The sequence below is a fragment of the Cricetulus griseus genome, chromosome 3 (genome assembly GCF_003668045.3).
Source record: "Cricetulus griseus strain 17A/GY chromosome 3, alternate assembly CriGri-PICRH-1.0, whole genome shotgun sequence".
In the NCBI taxonomy this organism is placed as follows: Eukaryota; Metazoa; Chordata; class Mammalia; order Rodentia; family Cricetidae; genus Cricetulus; species Cricetulus griseus.
The window spans coordinates 57636691-57655672 of record NC_048596.1 but is presented as its reverse complement, the minus strand read 5'-3'; the positions used below and the strand labels follow the sequence as shown (position 1 = coordinate 57655672).

General features: G+C 51.7%; 1 protein-coding gene across 4 annotated transcripts in view; it reads right to left on the bottom strand.

Moving 5' to 3' along the window:
• Nucleotides 1-18982, bottom strand: part of Osbpl5 (oxysterol binding protein like 5) — a 55575-nt gene that overhangs the window by 28008 nt on the left and 8585 nt on the right. Inside the window, exons 1-2 of one of the 4 annotated variants that reach the window (XM_035442088.1) lie at nucleotides 18664-18688; nucleotides 224-380 (exon numbers count right to left, since the gene is read on the bottom strand). In XM_035442088.1, the coding sequence (XP_035297979.1) occupies nucleotides 224-359 (136 nt within the window). In that variant the 5' untranslated portion in view covers nucleotides 360-380; nucleotides 18664-18688. Of the gene's footprint in view, nucleotides 1-223; nucleotides 381-10485; nucleotides 10631-18663; nucleotides 18689-18982 lie in introns of those variants that run through there. The other 3 variants (XM_027408832.2, XM_027408831.2, XM_027408833.2) reach the window with 3 other exon arrangements.

Here is an 18982-nt window from a genome sequence, read left to right as displayed (position 1 = left end):
CAGCCACTGTTTGATATAACTGCCCTCTGCCATCCCTAAGTTAGTCCCTTGTCAGCAAACTTGGTCTTTCAGTGTGCTGTGAACCTTTTGCCTACTAAACCCTTAGTTTCTTTCGTGTGGGAGTCACCCTCACTGCCATGAAGGTACTGAAGGGTGGGACACTGGCTGAGCTCTCACAACTGCAGAGTCAGGGGGACCCCAACTGCTCATGGCCTGCACCAACCTGGGGTGATGGGACCGAGCTCATTTTCGCAGCCCAAAAGCAGGTTCCGTGGGAGTTTCCGGGGGTCAGTCTTCTGTGGAGTAGAAGATGGTGGACACAGCGAGAAGCGGCGCCGGAGAAAGGCCTCCTCCTTCATGGCGTGGGTACTGGGCGGCTTCTGAAGGGAACAAGAATGGGGCATATGGTCAGGCCTCACTTGAGGCCACGCGGGGTATTCCAGTGTGTCCATAGAGAAATTAACAGAGAACAGACAAGAGGCCCCAAAGTGTCAGGAGGCAAGCTAGCAGGAGGCACTAGGAGGAGGCTGGGGCCTGCTTGCTTCATTTTAGGACACATGATCCATGGCCCTTCCTGAGTGTCTCTAGTCTTGTATGGGTTCCTGGACTCAAAATCCTGAACAAGGTGAGAAGGTGCAGGTGTGCTCTGACAGGTTCATACCAGCCCATGACATCACCAACCTGCTAGAAACAGCCCTGGGAACAGGACAGGCCACAGGAGAGGAGCTACAGCCAGCCACTCCCACACTCAGCCATTGCAATGTCTTCAGCAGGCCACAGGCCCCCACAGCCTCACCCTAAACATGGCCCGGCAGCTGAGAACAGCTGGTCAGCCACCTCCCAAGCCTTTCCCTGTGGACTGAACAGAACCCAACTAGTTCAGCTACTCTTAAAAATGAGAAAAATCACAAAGGCCTGGCTCTGGAGTCATCTGACCAGCTTTCAGTCCATTGATCAGCTATCCCCCTTGTTCAGCTTTCTAGGGACATGGCCTGAGCCTCCTTTGGTGGCCAATGGCTTCCCAAAGAGCCAACTTTAGACACCCTTTTTCTAATGGCCTGATCTTAAATACACATAGCTTTCCTGCTGGACTTGGGGACCAGGTGGGGCTTCAGGAATGGGCAGGGTACCTGGGGTGTCAATGATCCCAGAGGTTTCTGTCCACAGCCCAAAACCCATCTGTGGCCCCTGCCCACTCTATTCAGCTAAGATTCCCAGACATCTGGGTTGTTCCCAGGGCAACCAGGGAAAACAGGGCCTTTAGGGACCAGCAGGGAGAAAGAGGGCCATGCCTGGCAGCATGACAAAGGGTATTGACATATTTAGTTAGCCCTACCTGGAGCATCACTTCCTTCCTTCCTTCTGTCCTTTCTCTCTCTCTCTCTCTCTCTCTCTCTCTCTCTCTCTCTCTCTCTCTCTCTCCCTCTTTCTTTCTTTCTTTCTTTCTTTCTTTCTTTCTTTCTTTCTTTCTATTTACTTATTTTGGTTTTTTGAGACAGGGTTTCTCTGTGGCTTTGGAGCCTGTCCTGGAACTAGCTCTTGTAGACCAGGCCGGTCTCGGACTCACAGAGATCAGCCTTCCTCTGCCTCCCGAGTGCTGGGATTAAAGGTGTGCACCACCACCGCCCAGTTTGAGCTTCACTTTCTGTAGGGATTGAGTAACATGGGGGCTTGGGGCAGGGTTAACAGCTTGCTCTCAGCTGTCCCATCAGGCCATCTGCCCACTTGCAGTAAGTGTGGTCAGGGGAGGGTGTGTCACTTCCCCCCATCTACCTAATCACTCACTTCCCCATCTGTCTGTCCTCCCTCCTCTCCCTCCAACCACCCATCACTCATCTACATATTTATGTATCCATGTGTCATTCATCAATGTGTCCATGCACCATCCATCCATCCATCCATCCATCCATCCATCCATCCATCCATATAGCCATGTATCCATGTATCCATCCATTCTCTCAACCACTTATCTATCATCTATCCACCCTCTCACTCTCTCTTCTTCTCTCTCTAAATCTTCCCAGTCAGTCAGCTGAGCAGCCTGGTTCCCACTTCCTTCTCATTCACCCTTCACTCAGACACACAAGGTGGGAAGGGCAGTCACTACCCCGCCGCCATGAACACACAGCACATCCCTGCAGCCCCAGTACAATTCAGGGGTACACCAGGAGCCAAGGGCTCTATAGCTGATACCTACAGGCCAGTGGTGGCACCGCAGCTTCCTTCAGCCTGCCAGCAGGAGGCTTCAGCTCTGCAGAGCTACCTGAAACCCCGATTCCCGAGTCCTTCTTTGTGCCCTGCCCTGCCCTTTAGAGGCACCTGCTGTCTGAAGGCCACTGTCACACACCTAACATCTCACGGGTCAGTCAGTGCCCAGCTTGTGCTGCTGGCCCTTGTTCTCCACTCTTTTTACCTACTGGGCTGCAGGTAGGGCTAACTAACTATGTCCCTAAAGCCTCTTCACAGTCCTGACAAATACTGAGCCCAAGCCTGCTGAAGGACTTCTGCATGGCTCTGCTCTGCTCTCTCTGTGTCCCCACCCCTATTGCGCAGGCTGGGTTTTCTGTCACATTCCACTGAGGAAGAGTGTCCTCTGGGTGACCACTCTTTGGCTGCACTATGTGCATTCTCCACATAGCACTGGAGGCTCCTAGACAACCTCCCTGGCAGTTCTTTACTCTTTGTTAAAACTCTTGGGCAGACGAGATGGCTAGTTTCATGAAATTTTTGCTAGACAAACATGAGGGGCCAAGCTCAATCCTCGGAACCTGTAATTGCAGTGCTAGGGAGGCAGAGGCACGTGGATTCCTGGGGCTGTCTGGCCAGCCAGTCCAGCCGGATCTATAAGGCCCTAAGATAGTGAGGGGGCCCAGTCTCAAAATCAAGGTGGGTGGCTCTGAGGAACTGTACCTGAGGAGTACACACATATGCAGACATGTATATCCTGTGCTCAAATGTGTGCTCTCTCTGATTCTGTCCTGCCTACCACCCAGGGCAGCAACAAGTGAGGAAGGTTCTGGGTGGGGACCTAGGAATGTGGGGCTATAGATGAGGCTGGCTGAAAGTACTAGAGTAAAGCTGGGCTCCCTGAGCAGTGTGCTTCCTACACGGGGCCCACCAAGTCTGCAGCTCAGGGAGGAGCTTCAGACAGGTGACCAAGGTATAGCCTGCTGTTCATAGTACAATTGAAGTCATTGTTTCTAGATCGTGGCTAGGTATAAGGGCAGTATTTGTAGAGTAGTTAGAATGGCTAAAGAATGGGGTGAGAGGCAGAGACCATCCTACATACAGAGGGCCAAGACGAGGGCTATCAGTCCACACAGGGCCAATGTTCTCCTCCCAATAGAAGCTCTAGGTTGACAGGTCCTGGGAGCTCTGCCCCCATGTATGTCCACCCATGAGAGCTTCAAGGGGCAAGGGGGACTAGAAAGAAGAGAGGAAGTAGAAGGGGAGAGGGAAGGAGGAATGGATGAGGAAATGGAATGCTGGCTGCAGCAGCAGAGTCCTGGGTCCTCTGGATGACTCAGGAGGACTGTGTTGCCTACCTAGGGCCCATGTGGCCTGCTGGGAGGTCTCCTGAACTTTGACTCTAGATACCAAGGTCTAGCCAGGCTCTGGATCCTGAACTCTACTTACACAAGGCACTAGAAGCCAAGGGGTACTTAGCCCAACTATTCTCTGTGACCAAAGTCAGCAATGCTACCTTTCAGATCTCAGTTACTCTGTGCCATCTGAACACAGCAGGTTCTTGCCTGCAGTTTCAAAAGACCCTCCCTGCTGCAGATGAGGCCATTTTTGTGTTAACTTGTGTCTTCCTCTTGCCCTCACAATCCTGAAGTCCGAGTGCAGAAGGGGCCCTGTGGGATCTGAGAAGAAAGAGTCCAAGGCAAGCATATGACACACCAGCACATGCTTGGGTTCATGGGGTGGAAGTCTAAGGTGGTGCCATTTCTGCCAAGAGACCCTGATCCCCTGGGGTGGGATTGCACAGAAGGCCAGGCCATGAGGCAGAGGACAGAACAGTAGCTAGAGAATGGGATGTTAGGTATATATGGCCAGCACTGCCCAGTTCTGGCCCAGGCCTTGGAAGGGAAGTTTTTGCAAGACAGGAACCAAGACAATCTCAACAGATCAAGGGCAGGCTGGGGAGCTAGGACTCCCCTTGTATAGTCTAAGCCAGTCACCTCCAGAGTTAAGGCCATAACCCTCACTATGCAGTAAGGTGTGGTCCTGGAAGGCCTATTATAAGGCAGGCAGGAGTGGAACCCACCACCCAGCATCCCTGCTTTGGGAGCAAAAGTTTTAATGCAGCTTGGGGTAGACCTTGTGACTACAACAGATTGCCTTCCTGTTTAGTGTCAGTCAGACCTACTCCTTAGGCTACAAAGACTACAGGTGAAGCATGGATGCCACCTATCTTCCTCCTGCTGGTTCTGGCAGAGTGGCTCTGTCCTGGCCATATTCACATGGCCACCTGGCCTGGCCATCCAGCTAACCTTCTCTTTGCTCTGCCTGTAGTTAGAGCCTAAAGAAGGTAGGGACATAGTCTTCAGAAAGGGGCATTTTGAAGCTGACTTCAGAGCAGAGACATGTGACTGTTAGAAGAACAATGTTCTGTGTAGAGGACGGGCTGGGCGTGACTGGAACTCTGAGGTTTGATCAGAGTATGGGAGAAGTGTGTGTATGGTGTGGGGGGCAGTAGGCTCCTGATCCACAGGGAGTCAAAGTTGAGTGTCAAGTCAGGATAGTGTGGGTGCCATGAGGCCCAGGAAGGGCCTGATCGCTTGCAGAGCTCATGAAAATGGGGGTGAGGGTAGGCCTGCAGGCTCTGCTCTGAGCATTGCTAGACTAGGGGCAGGTAAGAGAGGAGAAAGAGGGAGCCGCCATGTCCACCCAGTGGGTCTATGGCCTTTCTTCTCTCCACCAGGTAGTTGGTGTGCCTCTGGCTCCACAGGGCCTTCTGTGGGACTCTTCTCCTTCCTTAGAGAATTAGCTCTTCTATAGGCTTCCTCAGGCTGCTGTTCAGGTACCAGTGTTTTCCTACAGTCCATATGGAATCTGAGCTATGTCACATTGGCCTTGTGTGCAGGGCTCATCCCCAGCTGATTTGACTCCGCAAGCCCTGCTGTGCTCCATGGGCTAGGTATACATATGGCTAATGCAGTCCTTCTGCAGAGACTTAGCTCATGGACAGAAACGGGCTCAGGAGAAGCTGGAGTTGCTAACTCTAAGAAAGGTTCCTGAAGGGCTCTAACAAGTGGGCAGCCCCATCCCTGAGGCTGTGGGAAGTGACCCCCTCTTGCAGCTAGCTCTTCTGGGTAAAGCAACGACTGCCCAGCCAAAATAGGAAGAGATACACCCCTCCTGAGACCCTGACTTTCTGTTCCAGACCATTTCTGGATCCTTCCCTACTGGTACCCATGGCTGATGGGAATGGGGCGCTGGGGTCCTTGGTGTCGTGACAGTGTCCGAAGCTCCTATTGTGTGCGGAAGCCACAACCAAGGTACATCGATGTAGCTGGGCCTGGGAGCAGCAGGGGCTCTGACAGCTGACGTGGAGCTACCACTCTTGCCTAAGAGTCACTATGTGGCTATCTTCCCTTGACTGCAGGTCCTACTTGTCCCTTTTCTCAGGGCTTCCACTCTCCTGCCCAGCTGAGATTCATGAGTCACCTAGGAATCAAGAAGCCACGTGGCAGGGCAAGAACAGGGGTAGGAGGCAGCTCCAACTCTTACTTTTGCCCTGCCTGCCTTCCACATGGACCCAGATAGGCTCCTCAGATTCAGTTTCCCATCTAGAGCATAGAAGCCTGGGATGTTGCTTCCCAGAAAAGACAAGGTGGAGGTCATTGTCCCTGCTCCATCAGTCCCATGTCATTGTGGACAAAGGTCTGGAAAGTGGACAAGGATCCCTGCCATCTAGGACACCACATACTGTGGGGACACCACCACCTAAGTCATCCACTGAATGAGGATACTCCTCTATCTGAAACACTCAGTCCCCAATGAGGACATCCCTCCCAGCTGGGTCACCCCACTAAGAGCCAGTTCTGGCTGCCCTCTGGCTGCCTTCTGAGCAGGGATCTGGCCTCCAATGCACCACTCCTTCCATGGCTGACAGACGCCCACCTTCAGCCCAAACAATGGGATCTTTGTGGAGAAAGGTCAAGGCCACACAGAAGGAGGCACAGATCTGGAATCTGGGCCTAGGCTCGCCTGAGTCTCAGAGAAGGAATCAATGAAGTCTTCCATTCCTAGACTCCCTTCGTATTTTACCTGCACACACTCAAGTGGATGGAACAGTTCTGACCCGAGTCCTCTCTGTCATCCCGTAGAGGCCTGGGGACCATGAGAAGGACCCAGTGCCATGGCTGTGGCCTCAGCTGGTCACATTCATTTGCAGCTATGTATAGAGAATCTTTCTGAGTGGGGCCTCGAGGTATCTACAAGCAGCCAAGTGCTCTCCCAGGGCTGCCACTGTGGTCTTTGGGTAGCTTCCTCCTTAACCACAGCCCCTGGGGAGCTGCTGGAGGGAGGGAGGCCAGGGCCCCTGGGGAGAGGTGAGGCTCCACTGCTTGGGCTCTCCTCCATCTCTGTGCATGTGCTGATGTCTGAACTTGGGGTCTCATTAAAGGCTATTGGGGGGGGTCCAATCCTTGAAACCAGCTCAGGGATGAAGGAATGTGGCCTCCAAGCCCAGCTCTCTGCATGCTCACTGGAGAACAGGCAGCCTCTATAGCAGCTACCACTTAAAAGGCTTGTCCCCACCTGGTCCCTGCTGGTCTCATCCAAATGAGAGAAGACTTTGATTTTGGACACAAACTGCAATTGGGGCAATGCTCTCAGTGGTCATGCAAGCTGGCATGAGTATGAGAGGAAGGACAGGCAATAGTGCAGCCAGGGAGAAGGACCTAACAGGGGGTCAAAGAACTCTGCCCCCTTGCAGGCCAGGCTCACCATGAGCCTACACACCTGATACAAAACAGATGGAAAGGACAACCAGGCTTCCCAGGGATGGACAGACAGACATACTTCTGGGAAAACTCCACTGTGGAGTCATGGGTGGCCCTGTGTCAAGTGGGCATAACTGAGTGGCTCTCAGAAGGGGTTGGTGCTATAGAGACACCCTTAGTTTAGCTCTCCCACTCTAATGCCCAGCATGCCATCCCCAGTGGGATGCTCTGCAGGTCACCATCTACCCTGGGTGGAGACTGATGGAGTGACAGACAGCTGCCACTAGGTCACCCAGCAGGAAAGCTGGGTGAGTGCTGCCAAGAATTGTTTGCTTACATGGCCTAGCCACTCACTTTCCCCATGTTGGTTGTATTACTTGAATGGACCACAAGAAGACTGGAGGAGACAAGGTGGTCACGGTCTCTCTTGCTTCCTGCCTAGTAGCACCAGGGACCCGAAGTCCAAAGGGCAGCAACTGCCAGTGCTAGTTCTGAAAGGCCTGTACACTGCCCAGACACCCCCAGCTTCTCCTTTCCCACTGCTCACCCCACACCCATTGGGGACTCCTGCCTTGGGGAGGCTCATGCTTCCCAAATATGGTGGGCCTGTTTGGACTCTGGACATGGTTTCTTACCCCTAGTCAGAAAGAAGGATACTAATGACCCAGCATGCCAGTATCTCCAAGATGGTAGGTGATCTGGCTGGCTGTGTATATGAGTCTGGTGTCTGAGACCAAAGAGATGGCCAGAGGGACCTCTGCTTCCTGGTATCCCCATACTAGCCCTACCATGTGATCTGTGGGTGCCTGGCTGCCCCGCGTGTCTAGGAGCTACCACCTGTGGGGTGTAACAAAGCCGGACTGGCCCTGTACCAGGGAGCAAGGTGGGGTCTCTTCACACTTTCATGCATGGCTGCAGCTGGTCCTGTGGCAGGTTCACAAACTGTACTGACCTTGGAATGTGGCATCTGCCAGAAGGCCCTGGGTCAAGTGACTACTGGAAAGAGACACCCCTCAGTTACTTCTTTTTCAGCTCTACCTGCTGAATGTCAAGGGTCATGGACACGGGACCCTGGAAGTGTTGTGAGGAGGCTAGCCCAATTACTAGCACTGGACGACACCAATGTCAAATGTGGCCACTCAGGTCCTAGTGGTACTTGGAGGACAGGGTCAGTAGATACCATGTGATAACTAAGTTCTAATGCTATCCCAGTCCTTTGGATCAGGCCAGGGAGGCTTGTAGCATATACTACAGGATATCCCAAGGTTACCTCCCATCTTCCCTTGACCTCTGGTCCTCTGAGAGGGCTGAGGAAAGACTCATAGCTGTGCATCTGGGCTGCAGTGGAACTTAAAACTAAGAACCAACTATTCAAAAAGCATGAGGTGATCTCCCAAGGGCACACCCCTCTGGGGTTCCACCATGCATCAGCTCCCTCCTTTGTACCTACCTAGTTACAGGTGCTTCATGTGGGCCTGGTCCTAGCTTGGTTCAAACTGTCCTCTCCACTTCCCCTAGACACCCTCCTCTTCTACAGGAGCTTCTAGACCTGGGGAGCAAGGAGCCTCTCTCCCAGATGTAATGAGCAATGGCTTCCTTACTTGTTGGAGGGTAAACTGAGCTCCTGATCCCGTAAACTATAATCCTTGCATAATGCCCTTGAGCCAAGCTGGAGTGTGACTATCTACCTGAAAGGCCCTTGTCTACCTGGGCCCTCTCTCACCTGGGTGTGGTCAAAGTTCTGGCTTCCTCCACACAATGCTTCAGACCCCACATGTCTTGCCCTAGTTTGTGGGGCCAGCCACACAGCCTCTCTGTTGTTCACCCCATGAGAGGCTTCCAGAAGGGCCTGGTTATTCTTACCAGAGGCATGGAGAGGACACAAGACCAGGGAGTTTCACTGCAGCTTGGGTTGGCAGCGGGAGGGTTATGCTGTGAAAGGTGAAATGCCCACAGGGCAAAGCTGCCACTGTGCACCTAGGTTTGGCAAGTTCAGTTTCATCAACAGCTCTTTCGGGAGCCACCCTTGCACTCCTGCCCCTACTTGCTGCATACGGCAGATGCCAGGCAGGCAGCAGGCCACTCCCCTTCTTGCCTTCCCCTTCTTCTCTACCTCCCCATTGCCCAGGCAAGATTCTGGGTACTTGAAGCAATAAAGACTCTAAAGATTCAGAGATAGCTCAGGAGTTAAGGTATTCACCATGTGAGCAAGAGGACTAGAGTTTGGGTCCCCAGAAACTCATGTAAAAGCCAGATGGGTGTGGCATCCCATCTGTAATTCCAGCTTCAGAAGGCAGAGACGGGATTCCCAGGGCAAGCTGGCTCAAGTAAGATTAGCCATACCCACTAGCTCTGGGTTTGACTGAGACCTTCCCTGAAACAAAACAAAACAAAACAACAAAACAAAACAAAACAAAAACAGGCGGAAGAGCAATCAAGGATGACTCCTGATATCAACCTCAGGCTTCCACAATAAACACACATGTACACATATTCACATGTACTCACACACACATGAAAAAACATACACGCACACATGCACAACCACAAAAAATAGTGAAAGAAAAGAAGAAGAAAGGGGGGAAAGGCTCAGAGCCTTCTAGCACTCTCTTCTGCCTTCTCCCCATTTGACAGATGAGGCAACTGAGGCACAAGCAAGCACTGAATCACACAGGACCATGTGGCTGGTCAGTGCAGGGCAGACATCACTGGCTCAGACACCTTTTATGGTGACTGCCACCATCTACAGGGACCACCAAACCAGGATGGCCCAAAAGAAGAGTTTGGGGTGCAGACACCTGGGAGCCCACCTCCCTCCTTGCCCTGGGGGAACAATCCCCCCAAGAACCAAGGAACTCTCTCTACTTGATGCTTAGGGGATCCCACCCACAACCCTCCCTTAGACTTCATGCCAGGTGGTTAGCTCCTTTCCATTTTTCATTTAGGGAAAAAGAGGCACAAGAAAAAAAAAGTCAACTGATTCCTACAGTTTGATTCAGGGCTGGAGCACCCCTGTTCTTCCAGCCCCACTTCCTGTACTCACCTGAAACCAGGGTCTCCCAAGGCTGTGGCCTCAGACCTCAGCCTCTTCAAACCACCTCAGTTACTGGCTGGCAGCCTGGTGGGGCTGCTGCTGGGATCCAAGCAAGAGAGGGTGACAGGTAGGTTCAGGAGGGTGACTTCCTTAGGGACCCTTGTGGATTAGCAGCTATGACAGTCCTGGTCACCATACCCTATGCTGTGGGTTATAACCTTAGCTGGCCCCTCCCTGTGCTTTGTGGGGAAACTGGTTGTGGCAGTCAGGTGAAAGTTCCAGTGAGAGCTACAGGCAGTTCTGACAGGTGGGTGGGGCCCAGCACTGCCAGGTGCCATTCTCCACCACACCTCACCAAGACAAGATAGTATTTGTGTGAGGGCTGACCAACCTGTGGGCCTTGGTTCTGGTTTCTCTATTCATAGGACCCTGAACCCACTCCCCAGGCCCAAAGGCCCACAAGTGAGTGCATGGCTTCAGGTGGAAGAATGGACTAACCATAGGGCCTGTCCTGTCCACTCTGGACTATCCCCATGGAGGGCTCAGCATGCTCCATGTTCCAGTGACCACTGTGCAGTGGCTCTTCCTCCATCTTCTCAGCCCAGTTTTGTTCTCTCCTCTTCTTCCTTGTCAGAACCACTGGAAGTCCTAAGGCAGCCTCTCCCAAAGAAGCTCCCCTGTTACTCAAATGGATCAGGCAAAGATTACTCCCTCCTCACCACAAGGACACACCAATGGTTATCCCACTACCCATCCCAGGGACCATAGCCTGACTCTGCCACTCTTTAGCAGAGTCCCTGGAGGGGCAGAAAGACAGACCATTTGAATAGGAAACTACATGGGACACCCGGTTGTCTGCTTGGCCAGTTTACTAGCACTGAGACATAGAGGGGTCCCCAGAGCTATTAGGGCTAAGAAATAGCTCCAGAGGAAAAGTGAGAAAGCATGCCTTGTCCTTAACATTCCCAGGCCTAAATTTGGATCTGCACAGACATACTGGTCACACTCTAAAATGACAACTTCTAAACCAGAAGCATAGCCACAGGCCCCGTGAGCAGCAGGAAACAGGTGAAAAGAGAGAGACACTGCAGGCTGTGTTGGAGACCTGGGTGCATGATGGGGCCCTGGTCACACCACCCTCTCAACCCCTCCCACCCCCAGCAGTCTGAAGTCTGATGCTGCAGTCCACTACCCCTGTCTTTGGGGACATTTCCTCGGGAACTGAAGCCTTCCAAGTCACACCCAGTCCCTTAGCCTCCTACTGATGGAAAACATAGTTGGTGGGGCCTTCCTTGGCCTTGACATTCCTCCCTGGGGCAGCTTTGACAAAGGACCACAGACAATGACTTAAAGGTTTATTAGCTCATGGCTCTGGAGGTCCCAATTCCAAAATCAAGCCGTCAGCTGAATCACAGAACCCTCAAGGACCCCAGGGGAGGGACCCGCCTGCCTTTGCCCCTTCCAGGCACCTCCGAGCTTCTAGTTGCATCTTCCAAGGCTCTATGTGCTTCTTCTTTTGACAACTCATTGGTTCTCCATTCTCCCCCAAATCCAGGCTGATCTCCACTAACACCCACATTTACACATGCAAAGACCCCATGCCAAGTGAGATCACCTTCACAGACTCCTGGATGAGGGCTCAGGCATATTTGGGGGATACTACCTCACACCCTACAAGGAATTGCTGGGGCATGGGACTTGCTGGAGTCCTTGGGGTGAGGAATCAGCTCATCACTCTGCTCCCCACTTTTGGGAGGGAACACTGTTATTGTTTTGTTTAAAAAGAAGAAAAGAGAAATTGCTGAGACAGACATATTGACTATAAGTTTATTATAAGGCCCGGCAGAATGGGGAGACTAAGAAGAGGAACAGGGTAATGGCTGACCGCCATGGCCGGTCGCCATAGAGAGACAGAGCGGGGAAACAGAGAGAGCGGGAACAGAGTAACAGAGAGGCAGAGAGAGAGAGAAACAGAGAGTGTAAATGGGCAGGGGCCTATCTTTTAAAGGGGTCCTCTGCACCTGCGTGCAGACTTAATTCCCATGGAACCTTGGGCTGACCAGGGTACTGCCTGAGTGGATTCCACCAGGTAACAGGGGCAGGCCAGCATAATGCCTGAACCTTTCAAACACTGGCTGAAAGGCCAGCTGGGGATAAGCCTGGAAAAAAATGCCTTTGTAGAGCCAGGACCAAGTCCTGTGAGGAGTAGGAGTGCAGGAGCTGTGGGAGAACAGGAAAAAAGGAGCTCAAGGTCAGGAGTGCCGGGGAGGGGAGGGGGCAATGAGCCTGGGTTCCTACTGCCAAGCTCCACACTTCTCTTCCACTATTAGGTCATGCTCACCTTACCCAAATCAGGCCTGGGCCATGATCTGTGGCCCAGATGTAGCAAAGTCAGGGTCCCGGGGCTGCTATTCACAGGGTCCCTCTTTCCACGTCTATCCTGACATGATACCACCACAGCTCCACTCTTCCAACTTCCACAGTTCCTCAGACATAGGCCGTTCAGAGCTTGGGGCAGGGCCAGGGAACAAGTAACAAGCAGCCACAGCAGCCACAACAGCCACAGCAATGCAGAAGCAGCCACAGTCGCAGCAGCTGCAGCATGGGACTCTTCCATTAAAGGTGAAAGGCTAGCTTAGGCTCCAGTGTCATTTGGTTCAGGGCTCACGAGGAACAGGTGCTGCCAAGATGACCATTTTATAAACATAAAGGGGTAAGGCTGTGGGATGTCTAGGGTTCTGGAGGTCCTGCACACAGGTATACTCCAAGATGAATAGCCTCCTGTACGTGGTCTATCTGCCTCTTGATCAAACAATCTCCCAAGGACCAACAACAGGTGGCCACACCCTCACTCTGGTGCCAGGAAAATGGGGGGCCCAACGGTCAGCTGTGGTCATTACTAATGAGCCCTGTATGGTAGTATAAGATCCTAGCTTCCTGCTTCCTCTCACCCACCCTGATCACTAATGACCCTTTTATTATGCACACATGCGTGAGCACACACACACACACACACACACACACACACACACACACACACACACACACACACACACGTGTATGGGGACCACATCAGAGGTGCCCAAGTACCTAACCCATCTGTTTCTGTTTTCTCTCAGGGTGGCAGTTTCCTGCTAGAGGGCTCTGCTGCTGTCTGTGGTCAGGGCAGGGCAGCTGTATGGCTGTGAGAGGCAATCGAGGCAGCTTCCTCCACAGAAAGCCAGTGAAGACCTGGTCTCATGAGTAGTGTCCTGGGTCCCCAGGGAGCAGACACTGCAGTTTGATTTTCCTTGTTTGGATGAGGGCTTTTGGAAGACTGTTTTCCGTTCCCAAGTAAACTTGCTGATGCAATGGCTGCTGTTCCCTCCCAAGTTGATCCTCTGGGGCAGAGGACCAGACCAAGTGTCTCAGAGCTTAGGAGGGGCCCAAGGGCCCTTGGTGATCCAGGCTCCCAGAGTACATCCAACATGGCCAGTTAACACAAGAGTGTGGGCCAGGAGGGACGAGCTCAGGTTTCCCTCCAGGACAGGACAGTGTGGAATGCAGAGGCTCAAGGCCTGTGCCCATCAAGGCAAAGTACAAGATCCCTCAGGCTACCTCTCCTCCTGGGTGCATCTCCCTGTCAGTCACACTAGTCCTCCTTCCGATCTCCTCACCCACTGCCTGGGCAGCCTAGGTCTTGCTCCTTTGAGTCTTCACTGTTCTTATCAGTAAATAAGATAGCACTTTCTCATCCCAGTCCCCAGCCCAAGGGCTGGGAGGACTGATTGCTGCTGTGAGTGGTGTCACTTCTGCAGCATTGTTCTAGGTCCCTGAGCCCACCAATTTTTCCCACCAATTCCATCAGCTGGGTCTGCAGTGCTGGCTCTTAGCTCATCTCCCTCAGAGTCTCAGCAGCTCTTGACCACACCTAAGGGCACAGAAAGTGGCCTCTGTCCCTCCAAAACATACATCTAAGTCCTAATCCATGAGTATGGTGTCTTTGGGAATAGGGTGACTGTAGAGGTAACCAGTTAGGTCACTAGAAGACTTGGTGTCCTATTAGTGACAGAACAGAGACACAGACTGATGTGAAGAGGCAGAGGGTCTGGAGGGTTGTGGTCACAGTGTGGTGACTCCAGATGCCCGAAGCTAAGGAAGTAGGATGGTCCCTCCCTGATGGTCCACAGAGGTAGCCTACACAAGAAGGAATTTCTAGCCGGGTGTGGTTGGTGCATGCCTTTAATCCCAGCACTTGGGAGGCAGAGGCAGGCAGATCTCTGTGAGTTCAAGACCAGCCTGTTCTACAAGAGCTACTTCCAGGACAGCCTCCAAAGCCACAGAGAAACCCTATCTCGAAAAACAAACAAACAAACAAAAGGAATTTCTATTATCTTGATATCCAGTGTCTGGTCCTCTGTGGTAGTGACCCAGCATGACAACATACCAGGTGGGGGAAGTGGCTGAAGGGAGTGGACACTCCCCACCTTCAGTATGTGGCATTAGAAGCTTCAGCTCCCAGCAACACAGAGGCCTTAGAAGAGTCACTGCTGTGCAAGGTGACCCACTGCTGCACTCAAACCCAGCTGTATGTCCTGTCCCATCTCAGGGGCTCCCCAACAGCCCCATCTTCTCCCCTCAAAGAAAAGGGGGGCTGGGGGTGGGAGAGATGGCTCAGCAGTTAAGAGCATGGACTGTTCTTCCAGAGGACCCAGGCTCAATTCCCAGCACTCACATGACAGCTCACACCTATCTGTAACTCTAGTTCCAGGAGATCTGATACCTTCAACCCAATGCACATAAAATAAAGGTTAAATAAATTATTGAGAAAAAGAAAAAAGAAAAGGGGGCTGGAGCTGAGTTCTCATCCTGATTCCCTACTCAGCACTAGACTGGATCTCCTGCCTCTCTTTGATCCACTGCTGGATACCTGCCTGGCATAACCCAGAGTGACACGCTTCAGAGAACTGTTGTTGGTGCTCCAGGTGCCATCCCATGCCCAGGAGTGGGGGTGGTTCTCAGGCAGCATGGCACACTGAGATGGCTGGGTTTCTAGCAGTCAGATGCAGACTGTTCTCTCCCAGTCCCCACATGCAGGCCTGGTCAGCTCCTGGCCCCTGCCCACTCCTGGGGAAAGGCTCACATGCAGAGCTCCCAGCACCAGCCACCAAAGCCCCTCTTTCCTCCCTGCCAGACTAGATATATCCTGTCACTCGCATTTCCTGATACACTGGCAGCTTGGGTGGCCTCACCCAGCCCAGGCAGGAAAGCATGATACCTTCCCTTGACCTTGCTCTTCTAGTCTCTTGATGCTGTTAAGGAAAAAGCCTATGCCTCCTATGCCTCCAACCCTGCTCCTCCCTCTATCTGTTAGAGACAGTGGTCCCGGCAAAGCCCATGGTGGATGAGCTAAGTTCAGGAGGCCATTCCAGCACCTAGGAGTGTTTGGGGTCAGCCTGGACTACATGGTAAAAAAAAATTACAAAACAACCCTCAAAAATTACAAACCAGAAAAAGATAGTAAAGCATTCAGTGGCCACAGTATAGATAGGCATTTTGTTCCTGAATGTGATTTAATTAGCCATGTGGCACACGAGATGCTAGCCAAGTGCAAGGGCATATGCTTGTATTTAGGAAGCTGAGGCAGGAGGATCCAGAGTTTGAGGCTAGCCTGGGCTAGATAGTGAGACCTAAGGGCCACCTTGAACCATCCCTTCCTGAGCAGAATTAGGATTCAGTAGCAACTTGTGGTCCTCCCAGGTTAACACATGATATTCTGCGATATTCCTCTGTGGCTTCCTTACCCTAGACAGGTCTCTAGAGCCCATCTCAATATTGTGGCTAGGCAGCTGTTCCCTTCCTCCCTCATGGTTCCATGTGTGTCCCTCTGGATGCTACAGTGCTCAGTCCAAGGGGGCGACCTTCCCTGAATAGAGAAGGCTGGGTCTTAGTCCAAGGCTTTCCTGATAGAACTTCCAATCTCTCAAGACTTGCTCACATTTTTAACACCACCACTTATCTGGTTTCTCAGGCAACAGTGGACTTAGCCACTCTCACAGGAAGTTTAAGGAGTTTGGAGTGGCAGCAATAGGTACAATTGTAGAACATTATGGCATCTCTCTAGAATCTAGTGTATCACTGTGTGGGAGACGCCTCACTGTGCTGGTTCCAACCCCAGCCTTGTATGGTGTGGTGACCTTGGGAAGCTCTTGTTAACTGAGCCTCAGTGTCCCCATCTGTAAAAGGAGATGACAACAGTGTCTACTGCTTAGAGTTATTTTAAGCGTGAGCAGAGATTAGTCACTAAAAGGCCTACCGGGCTGGGAATGTGGCTGTTGGCAGAGTGTTTACCTGGCAGGCATGAAGCCTTGGGTTCCATCCCCAGAACCTCCTAAACAAATGAGGTGGTGCATGCTGGCAATCCCAGCACTCAGGAGGCAAGAATAGGAGATCAGCAGTTAGAAGTCATTTTCAGCTATATAGTAAGTTTGAGGCTAACCTGGGCTACCTGGGACCCTATCTTAAAATATATTTTAAAAAGTAAGTACTTTTTTAAAAGGGCAAAGGGCCTACAAAATGACTCTAGTCACAGGAAGTGGGTTATTTCTTTAATTTTCTGGTTATGTTCCTGGGTGGTCTGGAACTCTATATGTAGACCAGGGTGGCCTTGAACTCACAAAGATCTCCTTGCCTCTCTCTACCTCATGAGTACTGGGATCTAAAGCCTGTGCCACCTCAGCCAGCAGAAGAGGGCTGTTCCTCGTGTGCACCTTAAGGTTACAAGGAACGGAGTACATGGTGCATTTACATTAATCTACTTCCACCGAGCATGGAAAAGAGTTCAAAACTTGGATCCCAGCAGGGTTAGCAGTGTGATCTGGGAAAAGATCCCCAGTGCCCCAAAGAAGCTCCTAGGGTACACAGTGGCTGATGACAATCACCAGCATCCTCACTGGGATGAGGTTCCAGGATGAGGAATGACCACTCAGTGGGTACAGGCGCCTGCTGGAGATACACAGCTTGTTCCTCAAACAGGCAAGGTTTGCAAATAAATGGAAAAACAGACATAGGTTAAAAATAACACTCTGGATGAGGGTGGCTATTTGTGTGCGGTCATTCATTAAACTGCAGTTTACACCAACGGGAAGCCCAGGCTGCTGGGTGACACAGACCCAAGTTGGGAAAATTCCTGAATGATCCACGTGGCCAGGCCACGAGGGATGGGCAGTTGTCCACCATAGTTGCCTGGGAGGAGTCTCCAGCTTTCCCCTTACACTGCATTGGAGATCTCAGCTTCTGAGAGCACAGACTCTGACAGTAGGAAGCCCTGGGGTCTCTGTCCTCTTCCACATGCAACATCCACAGGCGTGCCAGTGGCTCTGCGAGCCTCAACTGCCTAGGATGCTGAGGGCACTCTCCCAGGGACTACAAACAGTGCCTGATAAGGGAAACCAGGGAAGATCCCAGACCCCTCACTGCCAGTGAAGGGCAGGAGGTGGGCCTTAGGGATATGTGATCTCCTGACACAGTGGAGGCAGAGAGTACCTAGGAAAGGCATAACACTAATGACCCTCTAGCTTGTGGGTCCTGGCCTGGGAATCTATGATTGACAGGGGGAGGGCAACCCTATGGTGGAAATGACCAGTGAGTGATAGGACATGACCATGAAGCCTTGCTGGTCATGTCCATGGGACAACCTGTCCAACACACTTCTTGCTCGCTCTTCCAGTGTGAGTGAGCCCTGAGTGGTTACTGCTTGGGTCATCATGTTCACCTAAAGCTTGTCCCATGGCCAGCTGAGCCTAGGCTTTCTGGGCAGACATAAAATGGATACAGTTTGAACAGGTAAATGCTGAGAACACTTATGCTATGTGTTTATGGGTACACATGCAAGGCAATTTGGCTCCACGGGAGGTGGCAACAGTGGACCCTGTGCTATCACTGATTCCATGCAGACCCTGTAGTCCATCAGCCAGACTCTACCTTTCTGGTTTCTCGGGGCCTCAGGGAAGGTCAGGGTATTTTTTGGTTTTTAATTAACAAAATGTATTGGCCAATTAGAAATGCTAGAAGGCCTGACAAGCATCTGTGGGAACAAGCTTTTGTTCTGCAAGCTGGGGGGGGGAGGCATTCTCCCTCTAAAATCCTCTCCCTAAAGATAAGAGAAATTGGAGTCTTCTTGGACAATTGATAGGTGGTAAGTGGAGCCCCTGGGCCAGGAGAGTCAGGAATGCCCTTAGCTAGAATGTAACCACATCCCAGTGGGCTGCTGATAGGCACCCTTAACCACCTATTCCTTAGAAGATCTTTACAGACACAGCCAAGGAGACCTGGACAGAGAGAATGGAAGCAAACTAGACAGTTCCACACAAAATGAGGGAAACAGCAGATTCTGTAACCACAGAGCAAAGAGGCCAGCCACCCAGGCTGTGTACCATTCTCTGTAGGTTCTGAGATGCAAGAAGGGGTAAGCAAAATGAAATCCCAGTGTCCCAGAGACTGAGGCAGGAGGACGGCTATAAGTGTAAAGCCAGCCTGGGCTACAGAGTGAGAACCTGTCTCCAAAACCCAAAACAAACAAAACAACAAAAAATGGACCCCGTATAAATGAAGGCAGAGAATGGTGTTCGCTCATGAAGGTTCATCATCCAACAGCCAAGGTAGTAAAACCATGTCTGGAACTGCCCATTTGAATACCTTGAAGCTGTAGGCCCTGGAAACTTCACAGGGTCCTTCCTCCTTCCCTCAGCAGTGTGATTCTGATCTCTCAGAAGCAACCTGAGGCAAACATAGACAAACACAGGTGCCTTGATAAAGCTGGTACTCTATGACTTGTGAGGCTGGTATGGCTTCTGTTATTTTATGTGGTTTTTGTGTTTAAAGCTTTCAAGATGTTTAATTATTAATCAATGTTTTTTTATTAATGAAAGGAAATGTTTCTCGACATTCTGAGAACCCCTGCCATCTCCAAACAGAACTGTAGCCTGGCTGGGCCCTGCACACGACCTTGTGTGTG